General features: G+C 46.0%; 1 protein-coding gene across 1 annotated transcript; it reads right to left on the bottom strand.

The window, feature by feature from the left end:
• Nucleotides 1–322: 322 nt before the first annotated feature.
• Nucleotides 323–6,743, bottom strand: LOC114023328 (calcineurin B homologous protein 2-like). The gene is given in 8 exon segments (XM_027835925.1): nt 323–1,099; nt 1,309–1,431; nt 1,819–1,880; nt 5,223–5,386; nt 5,615–5,695; nt 5,978–6,163; nt 6,376–6,516; nt 6,634–6,743. Coding segments are annotated over 8 exon segments (921 nt in total). The 3' UTR covers nt 323–1,045.
• Nucleotides 6,744–17,365: the final 10,622 nt, after the last annotated feature.

The raw sequence follows: 17,365 nt of genomic DNA, 5'->3' as shown, positions 1-17,365 counted from the left end.
TGCACTCTGGCGCCACCTAGCGGCCATAGGCCTGTTTGGCCAACACATCCCCCTGCCACACACACAGCTCCATGACGTTTTTTCTCTTGAATTCCTCTCCTGTCATCTGTTCCCCTGCCCCCATGCAGTCACGGCTCTCCCAGTTCTTCCTGGATCCCCTTACCTTTCTTAGCCTCACCCCACCATGGGACACGGAGGTCTCCTCTGGCGCTTCTCCTCCTATCCCTGCCCAGGAAGGTCCTAGCCTTGGGGAAGGACGCCTGCTCAGAACACACTCCAGCCCTGGAACGAGGGTTCTTCAAATGGGTGAATCTGCCTTCTCTGTACTCCCCTGAGGTCTGTCCTCTCTGCATGTGTCTGTCTATCTGTCCTCCCTCAGCTTCCAGCTGCTGGGTCTCTCTCTGAGATGGGCAAGGATGACTGTGGGGAAGATAACAAAGAACAGAGCCCCCACCCAGACCCCTTTTCATTCTGTGATTGATTCCACTCCAGGGAAACATTTAGGGTTTATTGAGCCATACACAAATACTGACTGGGGGTCCTCCAAACTTACTGATTAAATGACCTAACTGGTGGGCAAGGTGGAGAGTTGGGGAGGGGGACTTGAAAGCAACTCAGTCTATGTGATGGGGAGTGGGGAATATTCCTCCTGCTAAGTGAGGTGCTGAGAACCCTATGGGAAGGTGGGGGGGAACCCTTCTGGAAATGAAGACCCTGTGAGGTGGAGCCTTTCAGGAAGGAAGAGTGTGTTCCTTCCATGATGCAGCATGGATTCTCTAGATTGGGCTAAATTAATTCAGGTGGGGGGAGTGTATCCCTCCAGGAACAGAAGAACCCCACAAGATTTTCAGGATCCCTCTAAAAGGAAAGAGGCATAGCCCTTTGGAGATGGATTCTTCCAGGTCTGGTGGCAGATCCCTCCAGGGCCAGAAAGTAGATTCTACCAGGAATAGGGAGGGGTGCACCCCTGAAATGGAAAGGAATACTTCAGGGGGTTGGAAATGGATTCCTCTAGAGTGGGGAAGATGCCTCCTGGAGAAGGAAGTCACTTCAGGATCCGTATGCTCATTTTGTGTCCGACGTTCATCTTGTCTAAGGACTGATGGGGAGAAGCAGAGCCCTCAGCCCCTAGGATGCTGTATCCCCAAATCTCATCACCCTTACTGCCTCCTAAACCTTTCCTCCCTTCCTGCCCCCAACCCCACCACTACTCCAGGGTCCTATCTCTGCCCCTAGTATTTCCCCCATCCTACTGCCACCTCTGAGTATTCAAGCCTTCAGCCTCCCATGATGCTGGTCACCACTAACCCTGGTAAACTCCTCAAAGGACACAGCTCCACCCCCATCCTCATCAGCTTCTTGCACCGTCCGGGATGCAATGACCTCCAACTGCTCATCTGTCACCTCGACCCCAACTATCAACCTCAAGACCTGGCAGCACCCATAGAGAAGAAAGTGTGGAAATAAATCAGGCCAAGTTACTTCCAGATTTTCCAAAAATGCATGCTTACCCCATCCCTGTGCATAACCACATAGCCCAAACCACTCATCCCCAATGATCCATTGCCATCATCAGTTACCCCCACCACCACCCCTGCACTCCAGCCATCCCTGCCAACCCCGTCCCCTACCAATGGTTATACCAGATGCCACAGGACCAGGGAGGAACATGGGGGATGAGGGTGGGGAGGAGGCATCCATATGCGCCTCTGGGTTCACATTAGACATACAAACACCACACACAGAAACAGCATACATATGAACACACACACACACACACACACACACACACACTACCCTCACAACTCCTTCTCCAACCTGTAACATCTCTTTCTTTGAGATCTTTCCATCACAGTCTAGGTCATAGAGCTGAAAAGCAACTAGATGGGAAAAAGAAAGTGAGGTCAGGACAGGGATGGGGCCCTCTTCAGTCCTCTCCTGTCGTCTGCTAGAGGCCCTGCTTCCCCAGGTCCAGACCATGCTACAGTCACACAGTGGCTGGAATCAAAGATCTGGCATTTGCTCCAGATTCTGACATCCCAGGCTGAAGCTCCCTCTCCTCTTTGGTAGTGTGGCGCCCTCTTGGCCACTCCTAGCCTGCCAACTGCCTCCGGTCCAGATTGCCACCCAACAAGATCCCTTCCCCAGGACCTATCTTCCTAGGGGGTTAAGTTAGACAAGCAGATGCTTGGCAATGTGAGCGATCATTGGGCCTCAGTTGGGGAGATCAGAGTGGTACCAGCTACCACCCCTGCTCTAAGGAGGCTTAGTCCCCTCCTACCCCAGTCACTTACCTCCTTTGTCCTTCCTCACATCACTGCGCAAGAGTCCAAGACACCACTGTTGTTCCCGGATCGAGAGTCATCCTGCCCCCTCACTCCCCCCAAATGTCCTACCAGTCACTAACTCTGGTGGATTCCACCTGCACAATACCCTTTCTATCCATCCCCTTTCTCCAAGCACTCACAGGCACCTCCCTACTGAAGCGCTCCCTCATCCCCTCTCTCCTGGACTCCTGCCTTCACCTCCTAATTGAGCTCCCATTCTCATCTCTCCTCTCCAATTCAGCCTCCTCAAAGCTTCCAAGCTGCTTGTCTTAAGTCATGGGTCTGAGTGGGCATGTAGAAGGCTTCAGAGGCGGCCCGCAGTCAGCCTTTCCAGGTAGACTAGTCCTTCACAGTGCTCTTCTCTGCACACTTTCTGGTCCAGTCAAACTGGTGCTGGTGGAGCCTTTGCTTCCCTCCTCACCTCTGGCCCACCTTGCCCTGAATTCCTTCAAAGCTCACCACAAGAACTATGTCCTTTCTGCCTGAGGTCTATCCGCACCTTCTGGCCCCTGTGCTGCCTGCTCTATCTTCTGTTAACTTTCCCCCAAGAGAATGTCAGCTCCTTGAGGACAAGGATCTGTTGATGTTGGTCTTTGTGTCCCACTGCCTAGCATGGTGCCTGGCATATGCTTTAAGTGAATGAATGCCACAAAAAATGGTTGGATTGTGTGTGATCTTGGGCAGACAGTCAATCTACACCCATTTCTACGTGCCAGGTGCTGTGATTTCTCCTGTAGCCCTGATGATGGTTACCAAACCTTGTTCTTAGCCTCAACAAGATTCCATTGACACCACATTGACATAAGCAGGTGCATAGAAATAAGGTGATTTGTCTGCCTGGGCCATAGCTCTCTCATCTGAAGAATGAGGGGACTGGGTTGTCTGATTTCTGAGGTCCCTGCCAGCTCAGGCTCTAGGATCAGGCAATCACAGATCTGTCCCTCTCATGTTTCAAGGCTCACATCTTGGTCCCCTCTCACGGGTTGATAGCAGCCCCTTGTCTCCACTGACAGAGAGGGCTATGGGGATGAGTCACTTTCCTATTTCTCTTCCCACTTCCTCATACACACTCACTCAGTCACTTGGTCACTACCCCTCCTCTTCCTTTAAAAAGTTCCCTTCAACCAAACAAGAGATAGAGGACATTGTGAAATGTAAAATGGATGACTTTTGATTACATTAAATTGAAAAGCTTTTTCACAAACAAAGCCAATGCAACCAAGATTAGAAGGGTAGCAGAAAGCTGGGAAATAATTTTTACAGCCAGTGTCTCTGATAAAGGCCTCATTTCTAAAATATATAGAAAACTGAGTCAAATTTGTAAGAATACAAGTCATTCCCCAATTGATAAATTGTCAAAGGATATAAACAGGCAGTTTTCAGAGGAAGAAATTAAAGCTATCTATAGTGATATGAAAAAATCCTCTAAATCATGCAAATCAAAATGACTCTGAGAAACATGACACCTTTCAGATTGGCTAACATGACAAAACAGGAAAATGATAAATGTTGGAGAAGATGTGGGAAAATTGGAACACTAATGCATATTTGGTGGAGTTGTGAAATGATCCAACCATTTTGGAGAGCAATTTGGAACTATGCCCAAAGGGTTATAAAAATGTGCATACCCTTTGACCCAGCAATGCCACTTCTAGGTCTGTATCCCAAAGAGATCATAAAAATAGGAAAAGGACCCACATGTACAAAAATATTTATAGCAGCTCTTTTTGTGGTGGCTAAGAATTGGAAATTGAGGGGATGCCCATCGGTTGGGGAATGGATGCACAAGTTGTATATGATAGTAATGGAATACTATTGCTTTATAAGAAATGATGAGCAGGTAGACTTCAGAAAAACCTGGAAAGACTTGCATGGACTGATGCTGAGTGAAGTGAGCAGAACTAGGAGAATGGTGTACACAGTAACAGCCATGTTGTGCAATGACTAACGTTGATAGACTTAGCCCTTCTCAGCAATGCAAGGATCTAAGACACCTCCAAAAAACTCACAATGGAAAATGCTACCCACAAAGAAGAAAGAACTATGGAGTTTGAATGCAGATCGAAGCATGCTATTTGCTCTTGTTTTGTTTTCTTTTCTTTTGTTTCTTCTTTCTTGTAGTTCCTCTTATTGGTTCTAATTCTTTACAACATGACTAATGTGAAAATACAAATATGAATGTAGAAGTAGAGCCTATATCAGATTGCATGTTGTCTTGGGGAGGGGGGAGGATAGGGAGGGGGAAAAATTTAAAACTCAAAATCTTATGAAAGTGAATGTGGAAAACTAAAAATAAATAAATAGTTCTAAATAAATAAATAAATAAATAAATAAAGTGCTGGGCCTAGAGTCAGGAAAATTCATCTTCCTGAGTTCAAATTTGTCCCCAAACACTTAAAAAAATAAAAAAAAGTTCCCTTCAGTCTGCCCAGGTCATTGTGGCTGCCACCTGTGGCCTCCCAGCTCACTTTCCCTCTGCCCAGGAAGTTCAGGACCTGACCTTGTCCTTTCCAGCTCCCAGACCCTGGCCTTGTCCAATGCCCTGGACACTTGCCTCTTCATCCTCCTCCACTCCCAAGACCTTTGTCTCCAGTTGGCTTCAGACTTGCATAGGAATAATTGTGACCTGGACTCCTAGACCCTCCTAATCCTTGCTCAACTGCAATTGCCCCTGTTCAAAATGTCCTAGTCATGGCATGGGAAGGAAGCAACCTTAGTGTCCACGGCCATTGTTCAAATGGGGAAATTGAGGCTCAGAGAGGAGAAGGGACTTGCTAGTACATAAAATGAATCAGGGTCACACAGAGTTGAGGAAACAAGGGAGGTTAAACGTCAAAATGAGGATGGAGTCTCAGCGGAAATGATTTTCAGTGATTTCCCCCCCATTCCACTCACAGTGCAGTTTGTTGTTCTGGCTGTTTAGGGGCTTAGGCTTCTGGGGGTCCCCAGCAGTTGAGTCCTCATTTTCCAAGGGTCGAAAATGGGCCAGGACCCAGACAAAACCTCAGAAATCCACACACTGACCCCCGAATGAAAGAATCATGTTATCCCTCCCAAACCTCTGTCCTCAAAAGAGGTACAGGCTTCAAGTCCTGGGACCCAGATCTTAGATCTGAACAAAAAAGAGTGAATTCTAATATAAGCCTTCATCTCGATCCCTGCAGGGTCTGACCCTTGGCTGGGTTCTCTTCCCCTCAGTCAGTTCTGTCTCCTGGGGCTCCCCCTCCTCCCCAAGGCTCCATCCACTCTCCCTCTCACCTAAAGCTCTGTCCTCTCTCTGTACTCACCCATCTGGGAAAAAGCTGTTGATGATCCGATCTGTCAGTGGGTTCCTTTCAAGTTCTTTTATATTGTGTAGATCCATCTGACTGTTGGGGAAGTTTCAGGGTCAAAAGTCTAGCATCTGACTGGACTGGGAGGAAGAGGTTGGGAGGATAGAGGCAGAACAAAGTAGAAGGAAACTTTTCATAGGAGGGGGAAACCTTCCATCAAGCTTTCACATTGAGTCCAAGTGTCACAGGGGACACTGGGTGGGGAGTCAGGGACCAAGGCAACAGTCAGTCAATGCGGGGCTGGGGAAGAGGCTTGAAAGCTGAGAGGCCCAGTCCTGCACGCTCGAGGGCTGTAAAGGTGGGCTGGACTCTGCTCACCTCAAGAAGCCGTTTTTATTCTTGTCCAAGTACTGGAAGCGCTGATGAAGGCCACTGAGGTTGGCCCGAGAGACTGGAGAGTGAGAAGAGGGTAGACAATCAGAGCTGGGTGCTGGGGGTCGGGAGAGGATCAGAGTGACCCAAAGAGACTCAAGGCTCAGAATTCTCGACTCAGGAAACCAAAGCCTCAGGGTTCAGAGGGTTCAAGCTCAAGGTCTGGGACTGAGGACTCAGAGACTAGGGGTCCCAGGGTCAGGGTCTGAGGGGGCAGAAACTGCCCCAGGCTCAGAGCTCAGGGTTTAGGAGACCAGCAATGACTCAGGATCCAGGAGCAGAAAACCAGGGACAGAGAAGCTGGGCCAGGGACGGCTGAGGGTGGGCCAGGGCAAAGATCAGACCGCTTCCCCCTCTCAGCCCGCGCCCCACTCCCACCAAAGCCTTCGGGGAAGGTGACCAGAGAGACCAAGAGGCCATCCCGCCCCCCTCCCGCGCCAGTCCCCTTCAGCCGCTGGGGACTCCGGCCGCAGGGAGCTGGGAAGCTGCGTTTGGGGTCCAGTCCTGGCTTCTGCTTGGCAATCGGCTGAGCTGTGCCCCAGCCCCTCCACCCCAGCCGCCGCCCCGACGCCCGACTTCAGTCCCTGCCAGTCCTTCCGGGCGCCAGGAGCCTCGGACACTCGGGTCCGCAGCAGTCCCACTCACAGCCGGTCTCCTCTAGGATCAAGTCCAATTCGGCCTCTCTTTCGTAGTGGGAGCCGTGAGATCCCATGGCTGTGACGGGCCCTAGGTCAGGGCAGGTCCCGAGTCCAGGGTCCGGGGGCCTGGGGCCACGGCCAGGACGGGCCCAGGGCGGAGTCCCGCCAGGAAGCTCTGCCTCCTACACTTGGGCCCGGGGGACCCAGGCGTCCCCGCAGCCCCGCGCTTCAGCAGTCCCCCTCCCTCCCGTTGGAGGCGCCGAACCCTGGAGAGCGAGTCCTCCCTAGCTGGGTTCGGAGGGTCCGAGGTGGCGTCCAACCGCTGTCAGGCCATCCCGGTGTGGAGCGCACTGGCCTCAGGCCTCCCGCACTCCTCAGTCTAAGCCTGCCAGGGCTACGCAAACGGAGATCTCGCCTTAGTGCAGCCCCGGGAGAACTAGAGCAGTATTCAGGCCTGATCGTGAGAAGGCAGCCAGACTGGAAGAGTTTAGAAGAGAAAGAGGCTTAGAGAGAGCGCCAGGGTCAACCCGGCACTTTACAGACGCGAAACGGACTAACTCCAGAGGGGAAGGGCTTGAGCGGGAGAAAGGGCGCGCTTTGTCCCAAAGGCCAGCCCGAAGCCTATCCCCCCCCCAACATGTCTAAGCCTCCATCCTAAAAAAGGGCCCAAATCCCGCCCCTTCCCCCAGACTGCCTCTGACCTTCCTCTCACCGCAAAAAGCAGAAATTAAGGCTGGAAGCGGAGTGGTCAGAGGGAACCTGAGATAAAGACACGCATGGCCAGCAAATGCTGGAGAAGCAAAAACACACAAAGAGAAAGACCACAAAGAAGCAGGGGCAGGGAAACAGGAACCCTGGGGTGACAGATAGAGATGCACTGAAGGGAAACACACAGACACAAACCAGGAGAGGAGAAAGCTGATCTCATGCCCTAACCAATTAGTTCTCTTTCAGCCCAGGAGCCATTCTGTCTCCCCATCGCTCCCTCTCTCCATGGTTTACTCTTAGTCAAAGCTCAAGAGACAAACCGAGAGGTTTTGACCCCACCCTTGCAATGGAATAATAGACTTACAGAAAGATAGAAGCATTCTGTCTAACTCATCTGAGACATGGAGAGAAAACAGAAAGGCAAAGATCTGAAATCTAAAGGTCAGAAGAAGAAGAAAGGGAAGAAGAGAGAAGAGGGGGGAGCAGAGTGGTCAGGGAGAGGGAGGAGAAGGAATTGAGACTGGGGAGAGGGAGAAGAAAGACACAGAGACAGACAGAGATAGAAACAGACAGGTAGGCAGAGTCCTACGGAAGGGGGGGTGGGACACACAGAGAAACAAAGACATGAAAAAAGACATTAAAAAAAAGACATAAAAAGAATCTGGCAAAAACAGAGAATAAAGGCAGAGCCACGTGAAGGAAAGAAACCAAGTGATACCCAGAGATTTGGTAAGTAGCACAAACCCCGAGAGAGAAGTGCAGGAAAAGAAGCCCCAGGAGATGCTGAGATGTCAGTAATAGTACCAACTCTCAGAGTGAGAAGGGAGCTCAAGTACCTCTAGATTTAGAGTCCTGAAAGAACCTCCTCCTTTCTCCTCCTCCTCCTCCTCCTCCTCCTCCTGCTCTACTGAGCTAGCCCATCCCACTTTGGGCTCACTCTAATGCATCCCCCCCACACACACTATTGAGGAACTGTGACCATTCTCCGCTCTCTCTCTCTCTCTGGAGTTGGACAAGCTGGTGGGTGAGGAGTTGGAGGCTTCCCGAGGTTGTATGGATGCTGCCAACATCAGAGCTACCCCTCTGAGCATAATTAAATGTTGTAGTTGTTATAATATACGTATTATAGATAATATTACAAATAAATGTAATAGTTGATGAGGGCCTGAACTAAGGCTGTGGCTGTGAGCAGAGAGGAGGGGTTGGAGGTAAAATGTATTGTGTAAATAGAAGATTAGATATATAGGGTGAAGGAGAGTGAGAAGGCAGTGAGAAAACCATCTAGGAATCCTGAAAGAATGGGACTGCCTTTGAATTACTTTAGGGAAATTTGGAAAAAGAATCAGTTGGGTGGGGGTTAGGGGAGGAAAGAATGTATTTCACTTTTGGACATCAATTTCCATGGGATATGAACCCATAATTAGATGGTTAGATCAAAGGATATGGAGAGTTGATTAACATTCCTTCAGAATTCTTAATTGTTTTTCCCAATTCACAACTCCCAAAGCAATGAATTAGTGTGCATAATTAGCATGACTTCCCACCACCTTCCAGGGTTGATTTCTCCAACTCTTCCCACCTTTGCTAATTTGGCGGATGTAACAGGGTATCTCCGAGGAGCCTAAGTAATCTTTTGTCTCTCTCAGTCCTCAATCTTCTTGGCCTGGATGCAAGATTTGGCATTGTTGACTATTCCAATTCCTCTGCTCTTTCTTCTCTGGGTTTGGGACACAGCTCTCTCTGGGTTCTCCTTCTGATCTGCCCTCTCTTCAATTTCTTTTGCTGCCTTATCATCTTATCACACCCTCTAACCAAGGCTCTATCTCTTCCCTTTTCACTATGTCCCTTGGTGATTCAGTTTTCATCTCTTTGTAGATGACCCCCAGGTCTCTAGTTTGTCCTGTGAGCTCCAGTCCTATGACACTAATTGGCCTGGATTCCTTATAGATTGGCATCTCAAACATGTTCAAAATGATATTTTCCTCAAAACCCAATCCTCTTCCCATTTTATTGAATAAAGGAATATTTTTTCCTTGCTATATTTTCTTTTTAATTTCTTTCCAATTTTTTAACATTTTTTTAAAAAAAGTTTTGAGTTCCAAATTCTATCTCTCCTTCCCTTATCCCCTCCCTGAGATGGCAAGCAACCAGATACAGGTTATACATGTGCAATTCTGTAAAACATTTCCATATTAGTCATTTTGTACAAGAAGACTCAAATAAAAGAAAAAATGAAAGCAAGCGAGAATTAGCCTGCTTCAATCTATATTCAGACATTATCAGTTCTGTCTCTGGAAGTGGATATTTTGCTTCATCCTTAGTCCTTTGGGATTGTCTTGGATCATTGTATTGCTGAAAAGAGCTAAATCATTCATGGATCTTCACTGAACAATATTACTGTTGCTGTGTACAATGTTCTCCTGGTTCTGTTCACTTCACTCTGCATTAGTTCATGTAAGTCTTTCCAGGTTTTTCTGAAGTCATCCTGCTTGTAATTTCTTATAGCACAATAATATCCCATTATTGTCACATACCACAATTTGTTCAGTCATTCCCCGATTGAGGGGTATCCTTTTGATTTCCACTTCTTAGCCACCACAAAAAGAGCTTCTATAAATATATAAAAAAACTTCTTAAACACTGTGTGCCAAGTCCTGAGACTACAAATACAAAAGTGAGACAGTTCCTGGTCTCCAGAAGCCTACGTTCTAACATGGGAAAGACTATCTAAGTGGAAGTCAAAGGAACAGAGAAAGAATAGGGACTCTGGACCCCTTATAATTAGGACAATTGATCTGTGAGCTGCTGGTTAGAATACACAGAAAGACAGAGAGACTGGAAACATAGCAACCTGTTAGAAGGTCATTGTCATCATCTAACTGTGTCAAAAAGAAGAGTTTCAAGAAAATGTTGAGAAGGAAAAGGCCTGAGAAAAGAGCCATGGACTCGACTATTAGCAGGTCCATGGTGATCTGCTAGAGAGCAGCACCAGTAGAACTGATTGCCGTTATCCTTCCAGTTCTTTGACTATGAAAAGAAGACACAGAGAGAATGGAAATGTCAGAGCTGCTCTCTAGTCTCACACATTAGAGATGACAGATGCACACTCTGCCAAAGCACAATACCACCAGGACCATATCTTACATCCTGGAGATGTTCCATGGCCCTGCCAGAGAGGCAGACAGGGAAGGGAGTCTTCTGATTGTCTGGCCATGAGAGAACCCAAGTGTCATCAAGAAGAATGTGGAAGAGGTCCCTAAGTGCTGCAAACTCTCCTGGAACAGTAGAGAAGTGCAGGATTTCCCAATGAGGTTCTTAATTCCCTTTTCCATTTGGAAATTTTCTGGTTTATGCCTTCTAAATCTCTTTTTATATTAAACTGCTAATGGCTTGTCAATTTTATCATTCTAAGAAAAAAACCTGGAAGAATGGAGTGCACACAAATTAGGAGCCTATTAAAATGAATGAGGATGAAGGGACAGAGAATTCTGACAGGGAGTCAGAAGAAAGGTCTCCAGGGCATTGGGATACTTTATGTGTTGAAACTGATTAATTTGAATGTAAATATTTACTAAGAAATTTGGGTTATTTGGACTGATATTCAAAGTTGCATTTCTAATGAAACACTTAAAAAATGAATAGAGTTTACTGACATAGAACATGGCTAAAGCATCCCAGAATCACACCATCTCAGAGTAGTCAGGGACCTCAGAGGCCAAGAATTCCTCTATAACATTCCTGTCAAGGGGTCACCCAGTCTTCTCTGAAAGACCTCTAGGAACTCCTTATGCAGCCCGTGGAGCAACTCCAGTGATTGTGATTGTTTTCAAACTCCAATCCACGTCCCTACAGTTGCCACCCCAAAGCTTCCAAGTGGCCAAAAAGAACAAACTTAATGAACCCCCTTTGTCCTTGCATCAATTCTTTAAATACTTGGAGACCGCTAGCATGTCTCCACAAAGTCTTCTCTCTTCTCATAACTAAACCTCCCTGTTTCTTCCAAACATCTTTATATTGCTTGGACGTGGTTCCTTTTTTCTTTTTTCTCTTATTGGTTAGGCAATTGGAGTTAAGTGACTTGACGAGGGTCACACAGCTAGTAAGTGTCAAGTGTCTGAGGCCGAATTTGAACTCAGGTCCTCCTGACTCCAGGGCTGGTGCTCTATCCACTGTGCCACCTAGCTGCCCCATTGGTTCCTTTTTTCTAGACACCTTCCAGATGGTCACAATCTTTGCTAATGACAGAGGGTCACTTCAGGCCCAATTAATGTCATTACCAAGATGCTTTATGTCCCATCACCTTTATCAGGTGAAAATGTCTCTTTGATTCACTTATACAACCAGTCAAATATGTATATTACAATTCCTAGATATCTAGATTCCCAGACACCCTTATTGAGCCAATCAATCAAAAATATAAACTAGGTTTGAGGAGTGAAGTGTTCTTAGTCATAGCATGAAGTCAGCTAGGGGGCATTTCAATTCGAAGAGTTCTAGGCTTGGAGTCAGGAAGACATGAGTTCAAATTCAACCTCTAACACTAACTATATGGCGATAGGCAAGTCATGTAACCTCTATTTGCCTCAGTTTCCTCCTCTGTAAAATAAGGATAATTGCAGCCCCTACCTCCCAAGGTTGTTGTGAGGATCAAATGAGATGATATTTTATTTATTTTTTTATGGTAATTTTTATTTTTTTTTTGTTTCCAACATTTACTTCCACAAGATTTTGAGTTCCAAATTTTCACCCCATCTCGCCCCTCCCCCCACCCCAAGATGGCATGCATTCTGAATACCCCTTCCCCTAGTCTGTCTTCTCTTCTATCTCTCCCCCCCTTCTCTTATCTCCTTCCCCTTCAATTTTCCTGTAGGGCAGGATGGATTTCTGTACACCATTTCCTGTATTTCTTATTTTTGTTGCACGTGAAAACATTTTTCTTTAAACATGTGTTTTTAAAACTTTGAGTTTCAAATTTTCTCCCTTCCTCCCTTCCCACCCACCCTCATTGATAAGGCAAGCAACTCAATATAGGTTATACATGTGCAGTTATGCAAAACACTTCCATAGTAGACATGCTGTGAAAAACTAACTCTTTTTCCCTTAATCCTATCATGCCCGCCCCATTTATTCTATTCTTTCTTTTGACCCTGTCCCTCCTCAGGAGTACTTGCTTCTGATTACCCCCTTTCCCAATCTGCCCTCCTCTCTATCATCCCCCTACTCTCTTGTCCCCTTCTCCCTCCTATTTTCCTCTAAGGTAAGACAGATTTCCATACCCAATTGAGTGTGTATGTTATCCCCTCCTTAAGTCAAATTCTATGAGAATAAGATTCACTCATTCCCTCTCACCTTCCCCCATTTCCCCTCCACTGTAAGAGCCTTTTCTTTTCTGTTTTTTTTTGTGAGATAATTTACCCCATTCTACCTCTCCCTTTCTCCTTCTCCTAGTATATTCCTCTCTCACCCCTTATTTTTATTCTCCAGATATGACCCCTTCATTTTCAACTCACCCTGTGCCCTCTATCTATCTATCTATATCTATATATACATACATATAATTTTCCCCCTCCAACTACCCTAATACTGACAAAGGTCTCATGAGTTACAAATATCATCTTTCCATGCAGAAGTGTAAACAGTTCAACCATAATAAGTCTCTTATGATTTTCTCTTTCCTGTTTACCTCTTCATGTTCCACTTGAGTCTTGTATTGGAAAACCAAGTTTTCTATTCAGCTCTGGTCTTTTCATCCAGAATGCTTTAAAGTCCTCTATTTTACTGAATGACAATTTTTTCCCCTGAAGGATTATACTCAGTTTTGCTGGGTAGGTGATTCTTGGTTGTAATCCTTTCTTCTTTGCCCTCTGGTTGTGGCCCCTTAATGTAGAAGCAGCTAAATCTTGTGTTATCCTGATTGTGTTTCCACAATACTTGAATTGTTTCTTTCTGGCTGCTTCTAATATTTTCTCCTTGACCTGGGAACTCTGGAATTTGGCTACAATATTCCTAGGAGTTTTCCTTTGGGGATCTCTTTCAGGAGGAGATCGGTGGATTCTTTCAATTTCTATTTTCCCCTCTGGTTCTAAAATATCAGGGCAGTTTTCCTGGATAATTTCTTAAAAGATGATGTCTAGGCTCTTTTTTTGATCGTGGCTTTCAGATAGTCCAATAATTTTTAAATTCTCTCTCCTGGATCTATTTTCCAGGTCAGTTGTTTTTCCAATGAGATATTTCACATTGTTTTCTAATTTTTCATTCTTTTGAATTTGTTTTACAGTGTCTTGATTTCCCATAAAGTCACTAGCTTCCAATTGCTCTATTCTAATTTTTAAGGAAGTATTTTCTTCAGTAAGCTTTTGGACTTCCTTTTCCATTTGGCCAATTTTGCTTTTTAGGGCATTCTTCTCCTCATTGGCTTTTTGGACCTCTTTTGCCATTTGGGTTAGGCTATTTTTTTAAGTGTTATTTTCTTCAGTATTTTTTTGGGTCTCCTTTAGCAAGCTGTTGACTTGTTTTTCATGATTTTCTTGCAAAACTCTCAGTTTTCCCTCTACTTCTCTTACTTGCTTCTCAAAATCCCTTTTGAGCTCTTCCAAGGCTTGGGACTGATTCATATTCTTCTTGGAGGCTTTGGATGTAGGAGCTTTGGCTTTGTTGTCTTCTTCTGGTTGTATGTTTTCATCTTCTTTGTCACCAAAGTAAGATAATACAGTCTGACTCTTTTTGCACTGCTTACTCATGATCCCAGCCAATTACTTGAGTTTTAAACTCTTTGTTAAGGTAAAAGTCTGCTTCCAATGTGGAGAATGTGCTGTCCCAAGCTTCAGGAGTTTGTACAGCTGTTTTCCGAGATACTTCTAGGGGCCTGAAAATTTTCAGTTCTTCCATGGTGCTATGATAAGGGGCGAGGTGTTTTCTCTCCACCGCCACAACAAGCTCTACCACACCAGCATTCCTCCTCGCCCCGGGACTGCCCCTCAGGACTGTGACCCAAGCAAAGGCACAGCAAGAGATTCCTGCCTCAGCACTGGCAAAGAGAACCCTTCAATCCCGCTCTGATCAGCCACTTGATTCCCCCTCAGTCTGTGGACCGGAAGCTCAGGAAACAGCTGTGGCCCCGGGGGCAGCTGAGACCTAGCTCCTTCTCTCACTGCAGTCACAGACTTTTCCCACTGACCTTCTAAGTTGTCTTTGGTGTTTGTGGGTTGAGAAGTCTGGAAACCGCCACAGCTGCCTGAAATTCAGTCCTCTGAGGCCTGCTGCAGGGTCACTGTGGCCTGCGTGCCCAGGCCTAACTGCGTTCCTCTCCCTGCCCGGTGCAACATACCTTTCTGATCAACCATGCAGGCTGTCTTTGGCTGGAAATTTGTTTCACTCTGTCTTTTTGTGGGTTCTGCTGTTTTAGAATTTGTTTAGAGCCATTTTTTATAGGTATTTGTTGGATTTTGGGGGGAGAGCTGAAGCAAGTCACTGCTTTCTTGGCTCCGCCCCCGAGATGATATTTTAAAGAGCTTAACACAGTGCCTGGCACATAGTAGGCACTTTATAAATGCTTCCTCTCCCCCATCAGAAGACAAAATACAATGCAATTGGTTGAAAGAATAAGAAACACTTCTGGGCTTAGGTATATCAGAGACTAGATTTTGACAGGAAAGCAGTTGAGCTGTGGGAGCACTTTGGGGAGCTAGACCCTCATTCCTGTAACCAGAGCACAGCATGCTGAAAGGGAGGGTAATACCTCTATCTATTTTCCCTCCCCTCCTCTCAATCCAATTTACCCTGTCAATACAGGGTCTAGACTAACTGGGAGTTGAGAGAGGACAAACAAGGCATGATGAAGAAAGGAACCTTCATATTTCTACAAGAGCCATGTCTGTCAGGTCCCAGCAAGAATCATAAATGGGGCTTCAGGAAGGGAGAGTTACCCTTTGCCATATGTAGTCCCTAGGCTTTAGCCCACTTTCCCCTGGTCTCTATATGTACTGGTAGGAATGTGTGCCTATCTCAGATTTCTGAGGGGATATTTTGTACAAATTATCCTTACTCTACCATCCTAGTAAATACTCTTTTTTTTTAGGCAATTGGGTTTAAGTGACTTGCACAGGGTCACACAGCTAGTGAGTGTTATATGTCTGAGGCCAGATTTGAACTCAAGTCCTCTTGACTCCAGGGCCAGTGTTCTATTCACTATGTCACCTAGCTGCCCCAATGTAAATACTCATTGCTAAGAGTTAATTGATACACAGTGATTTGTTGATATTGGAGAGGATACTGACTGGGAGCTTGTGGGCAGCAATATTATACTATCCCATAATCTCTCAGGGTTACCTTTGGAATTGGAGAGAGAGAGAGGTGGTCAAACAGCCTCTGTGGTCCTCTCTGGGGTCCCCTCTGGGGACCAGGTGCACCATTACTAATGGGAGTTCAGAGAGTCAGTCCAGAAGGGCTACAATATGGCACTCCAAATAGAATAAGATAGCTCAGATATTATCACACCATGGCAGTGCTCATACACACCATCACCTCCCATAGACCGGGAATCGGAGCTCTCAGGGCAACCAAAGATCTCTTTAGCTCTTCCAGGGATGACTTTCCACTGTTCACTCTTACTAAACTTACTAAGCTTTCTAAGCACATTCTTCCTGCCAGTTACTGCTAATTATGCCTTCCTCACTCCAAATCTTTTATATATGAGGCTTATTTTGTAACACCTAAACCTTTAGCCAAAACTAGTTTCTCTATGATAAAGTGGTCAACCATCACACTATTGATTTGTGTGTTTATATGTATGTGAGTCCTTGTAAAAATGGTGGCAGAATGAGAGTCAAGAGGTGGTTACCTACATAAGGTCAAGACAGAGAAACAGAGACAGGGAAAGACAAAATTTTTTAAAATAATTTCTAGGACCTTCATCAGTTTGGGGGCCCAGAACTGAACACAAGAGAGAATTATTGGTTCACATTTTGATAATATCCCTGAGGAGAGAGAGAGAAACATGAGTCTAGACTCATTCCTAGGTCAACAAAGAGAGAGGTGTTGGTGACTGAGAGGCTGTGAGGGAGGTGGAAGCTTCCAGAGCTACTTTTCTCATGGTCTTCCCAAGTTGAGTTTGAAAGAAAGACCTTCCCCTTGAGGGATCTCACTGGGAAGGAGGAGCTGGAAAAGAGTGGTGCAGGTAAGGAAGGGTTGATGGCCATAAAGAGGGAGGAGCAAGCCCCTCCTCATCTGCCCCAGTCCAACTGCTCACTATCTCCAAATATCTATAGGATGTTCACATGGGAAAAGATGAACTTACTCTTTGCAGCTCTAAGAGAAAGAATTAGGTCAAGGACTGGAAGACACAGGGAGGCAGATTCCAGCTCAGTATGAAAAGGAACTTCCTAATAACTAGATCAGAAGCAGAAAGTCCTACCTCATGAAGCAATGAGGTCATCATCACTGTAAGTAGTCAAGAAGTTAGGTGTCTGTATGTCAGGAATGGTGTAAAGCAGATCACTGATTCAGGTGGGAGGCCAGTTTTCCTGATATTTCCTGCAGTAGTATTATATACCTGTAGTTAAAGAGAGACTCTTTATGCAGTTATGTTACCAGGTAATGCAATTTAATTGAAATACCCTTTCTAAGTCCCTACTGTGGTCAAGGCACTGAGAATCCAAAGCTGGAAACCTCACCCTCAGGAAACTGGCATTCCACTGGGGGAATATAACATATGTGAAGAGTCAATAAGAGGTAACTAAGAAAGGTGAGGGCTCAGAAACTGTGGGGATAAGGGATGGCTTCCTGGAGGAAGTGATTATCTAAACTCTGTGAATGCTCTAAAGGGAGAAATGGAACGTGTGGGTCAGGGACCAGTTAACAGGCTGCTTTGTCAGGAATATTTGAGAAGAGGAACTGTGAGTGAGATACCGACAAGGGAAGGACAGAGGCCAGAGGGAACCACTGGGGAGTGGTGTGGTCAGACCTGGGCTTGGGAAAGATGATTGGGCAG

Source organism: Vombatus ursinus, unplaced genomic scaffold, assembly GCF_900497805.2.
Source record: "Vombatus ursinus unplaced genomic scaffold, bare-nosed wombat genome assembly UNPS02014817.1, whole genome shotgun sequence".
NCBI classification, from domain to species: domain Eukaryota; kingdom Metazoa; phylum Chordata; class Mammalia; order Diprotodontia; family Vombatidae; genus Vombatus; species Vombatus ursinus.
Note: the sequence above shows the minus strand (reverse complement) of the source record. Positions and strands in the feature narration are given on the sequence as shown.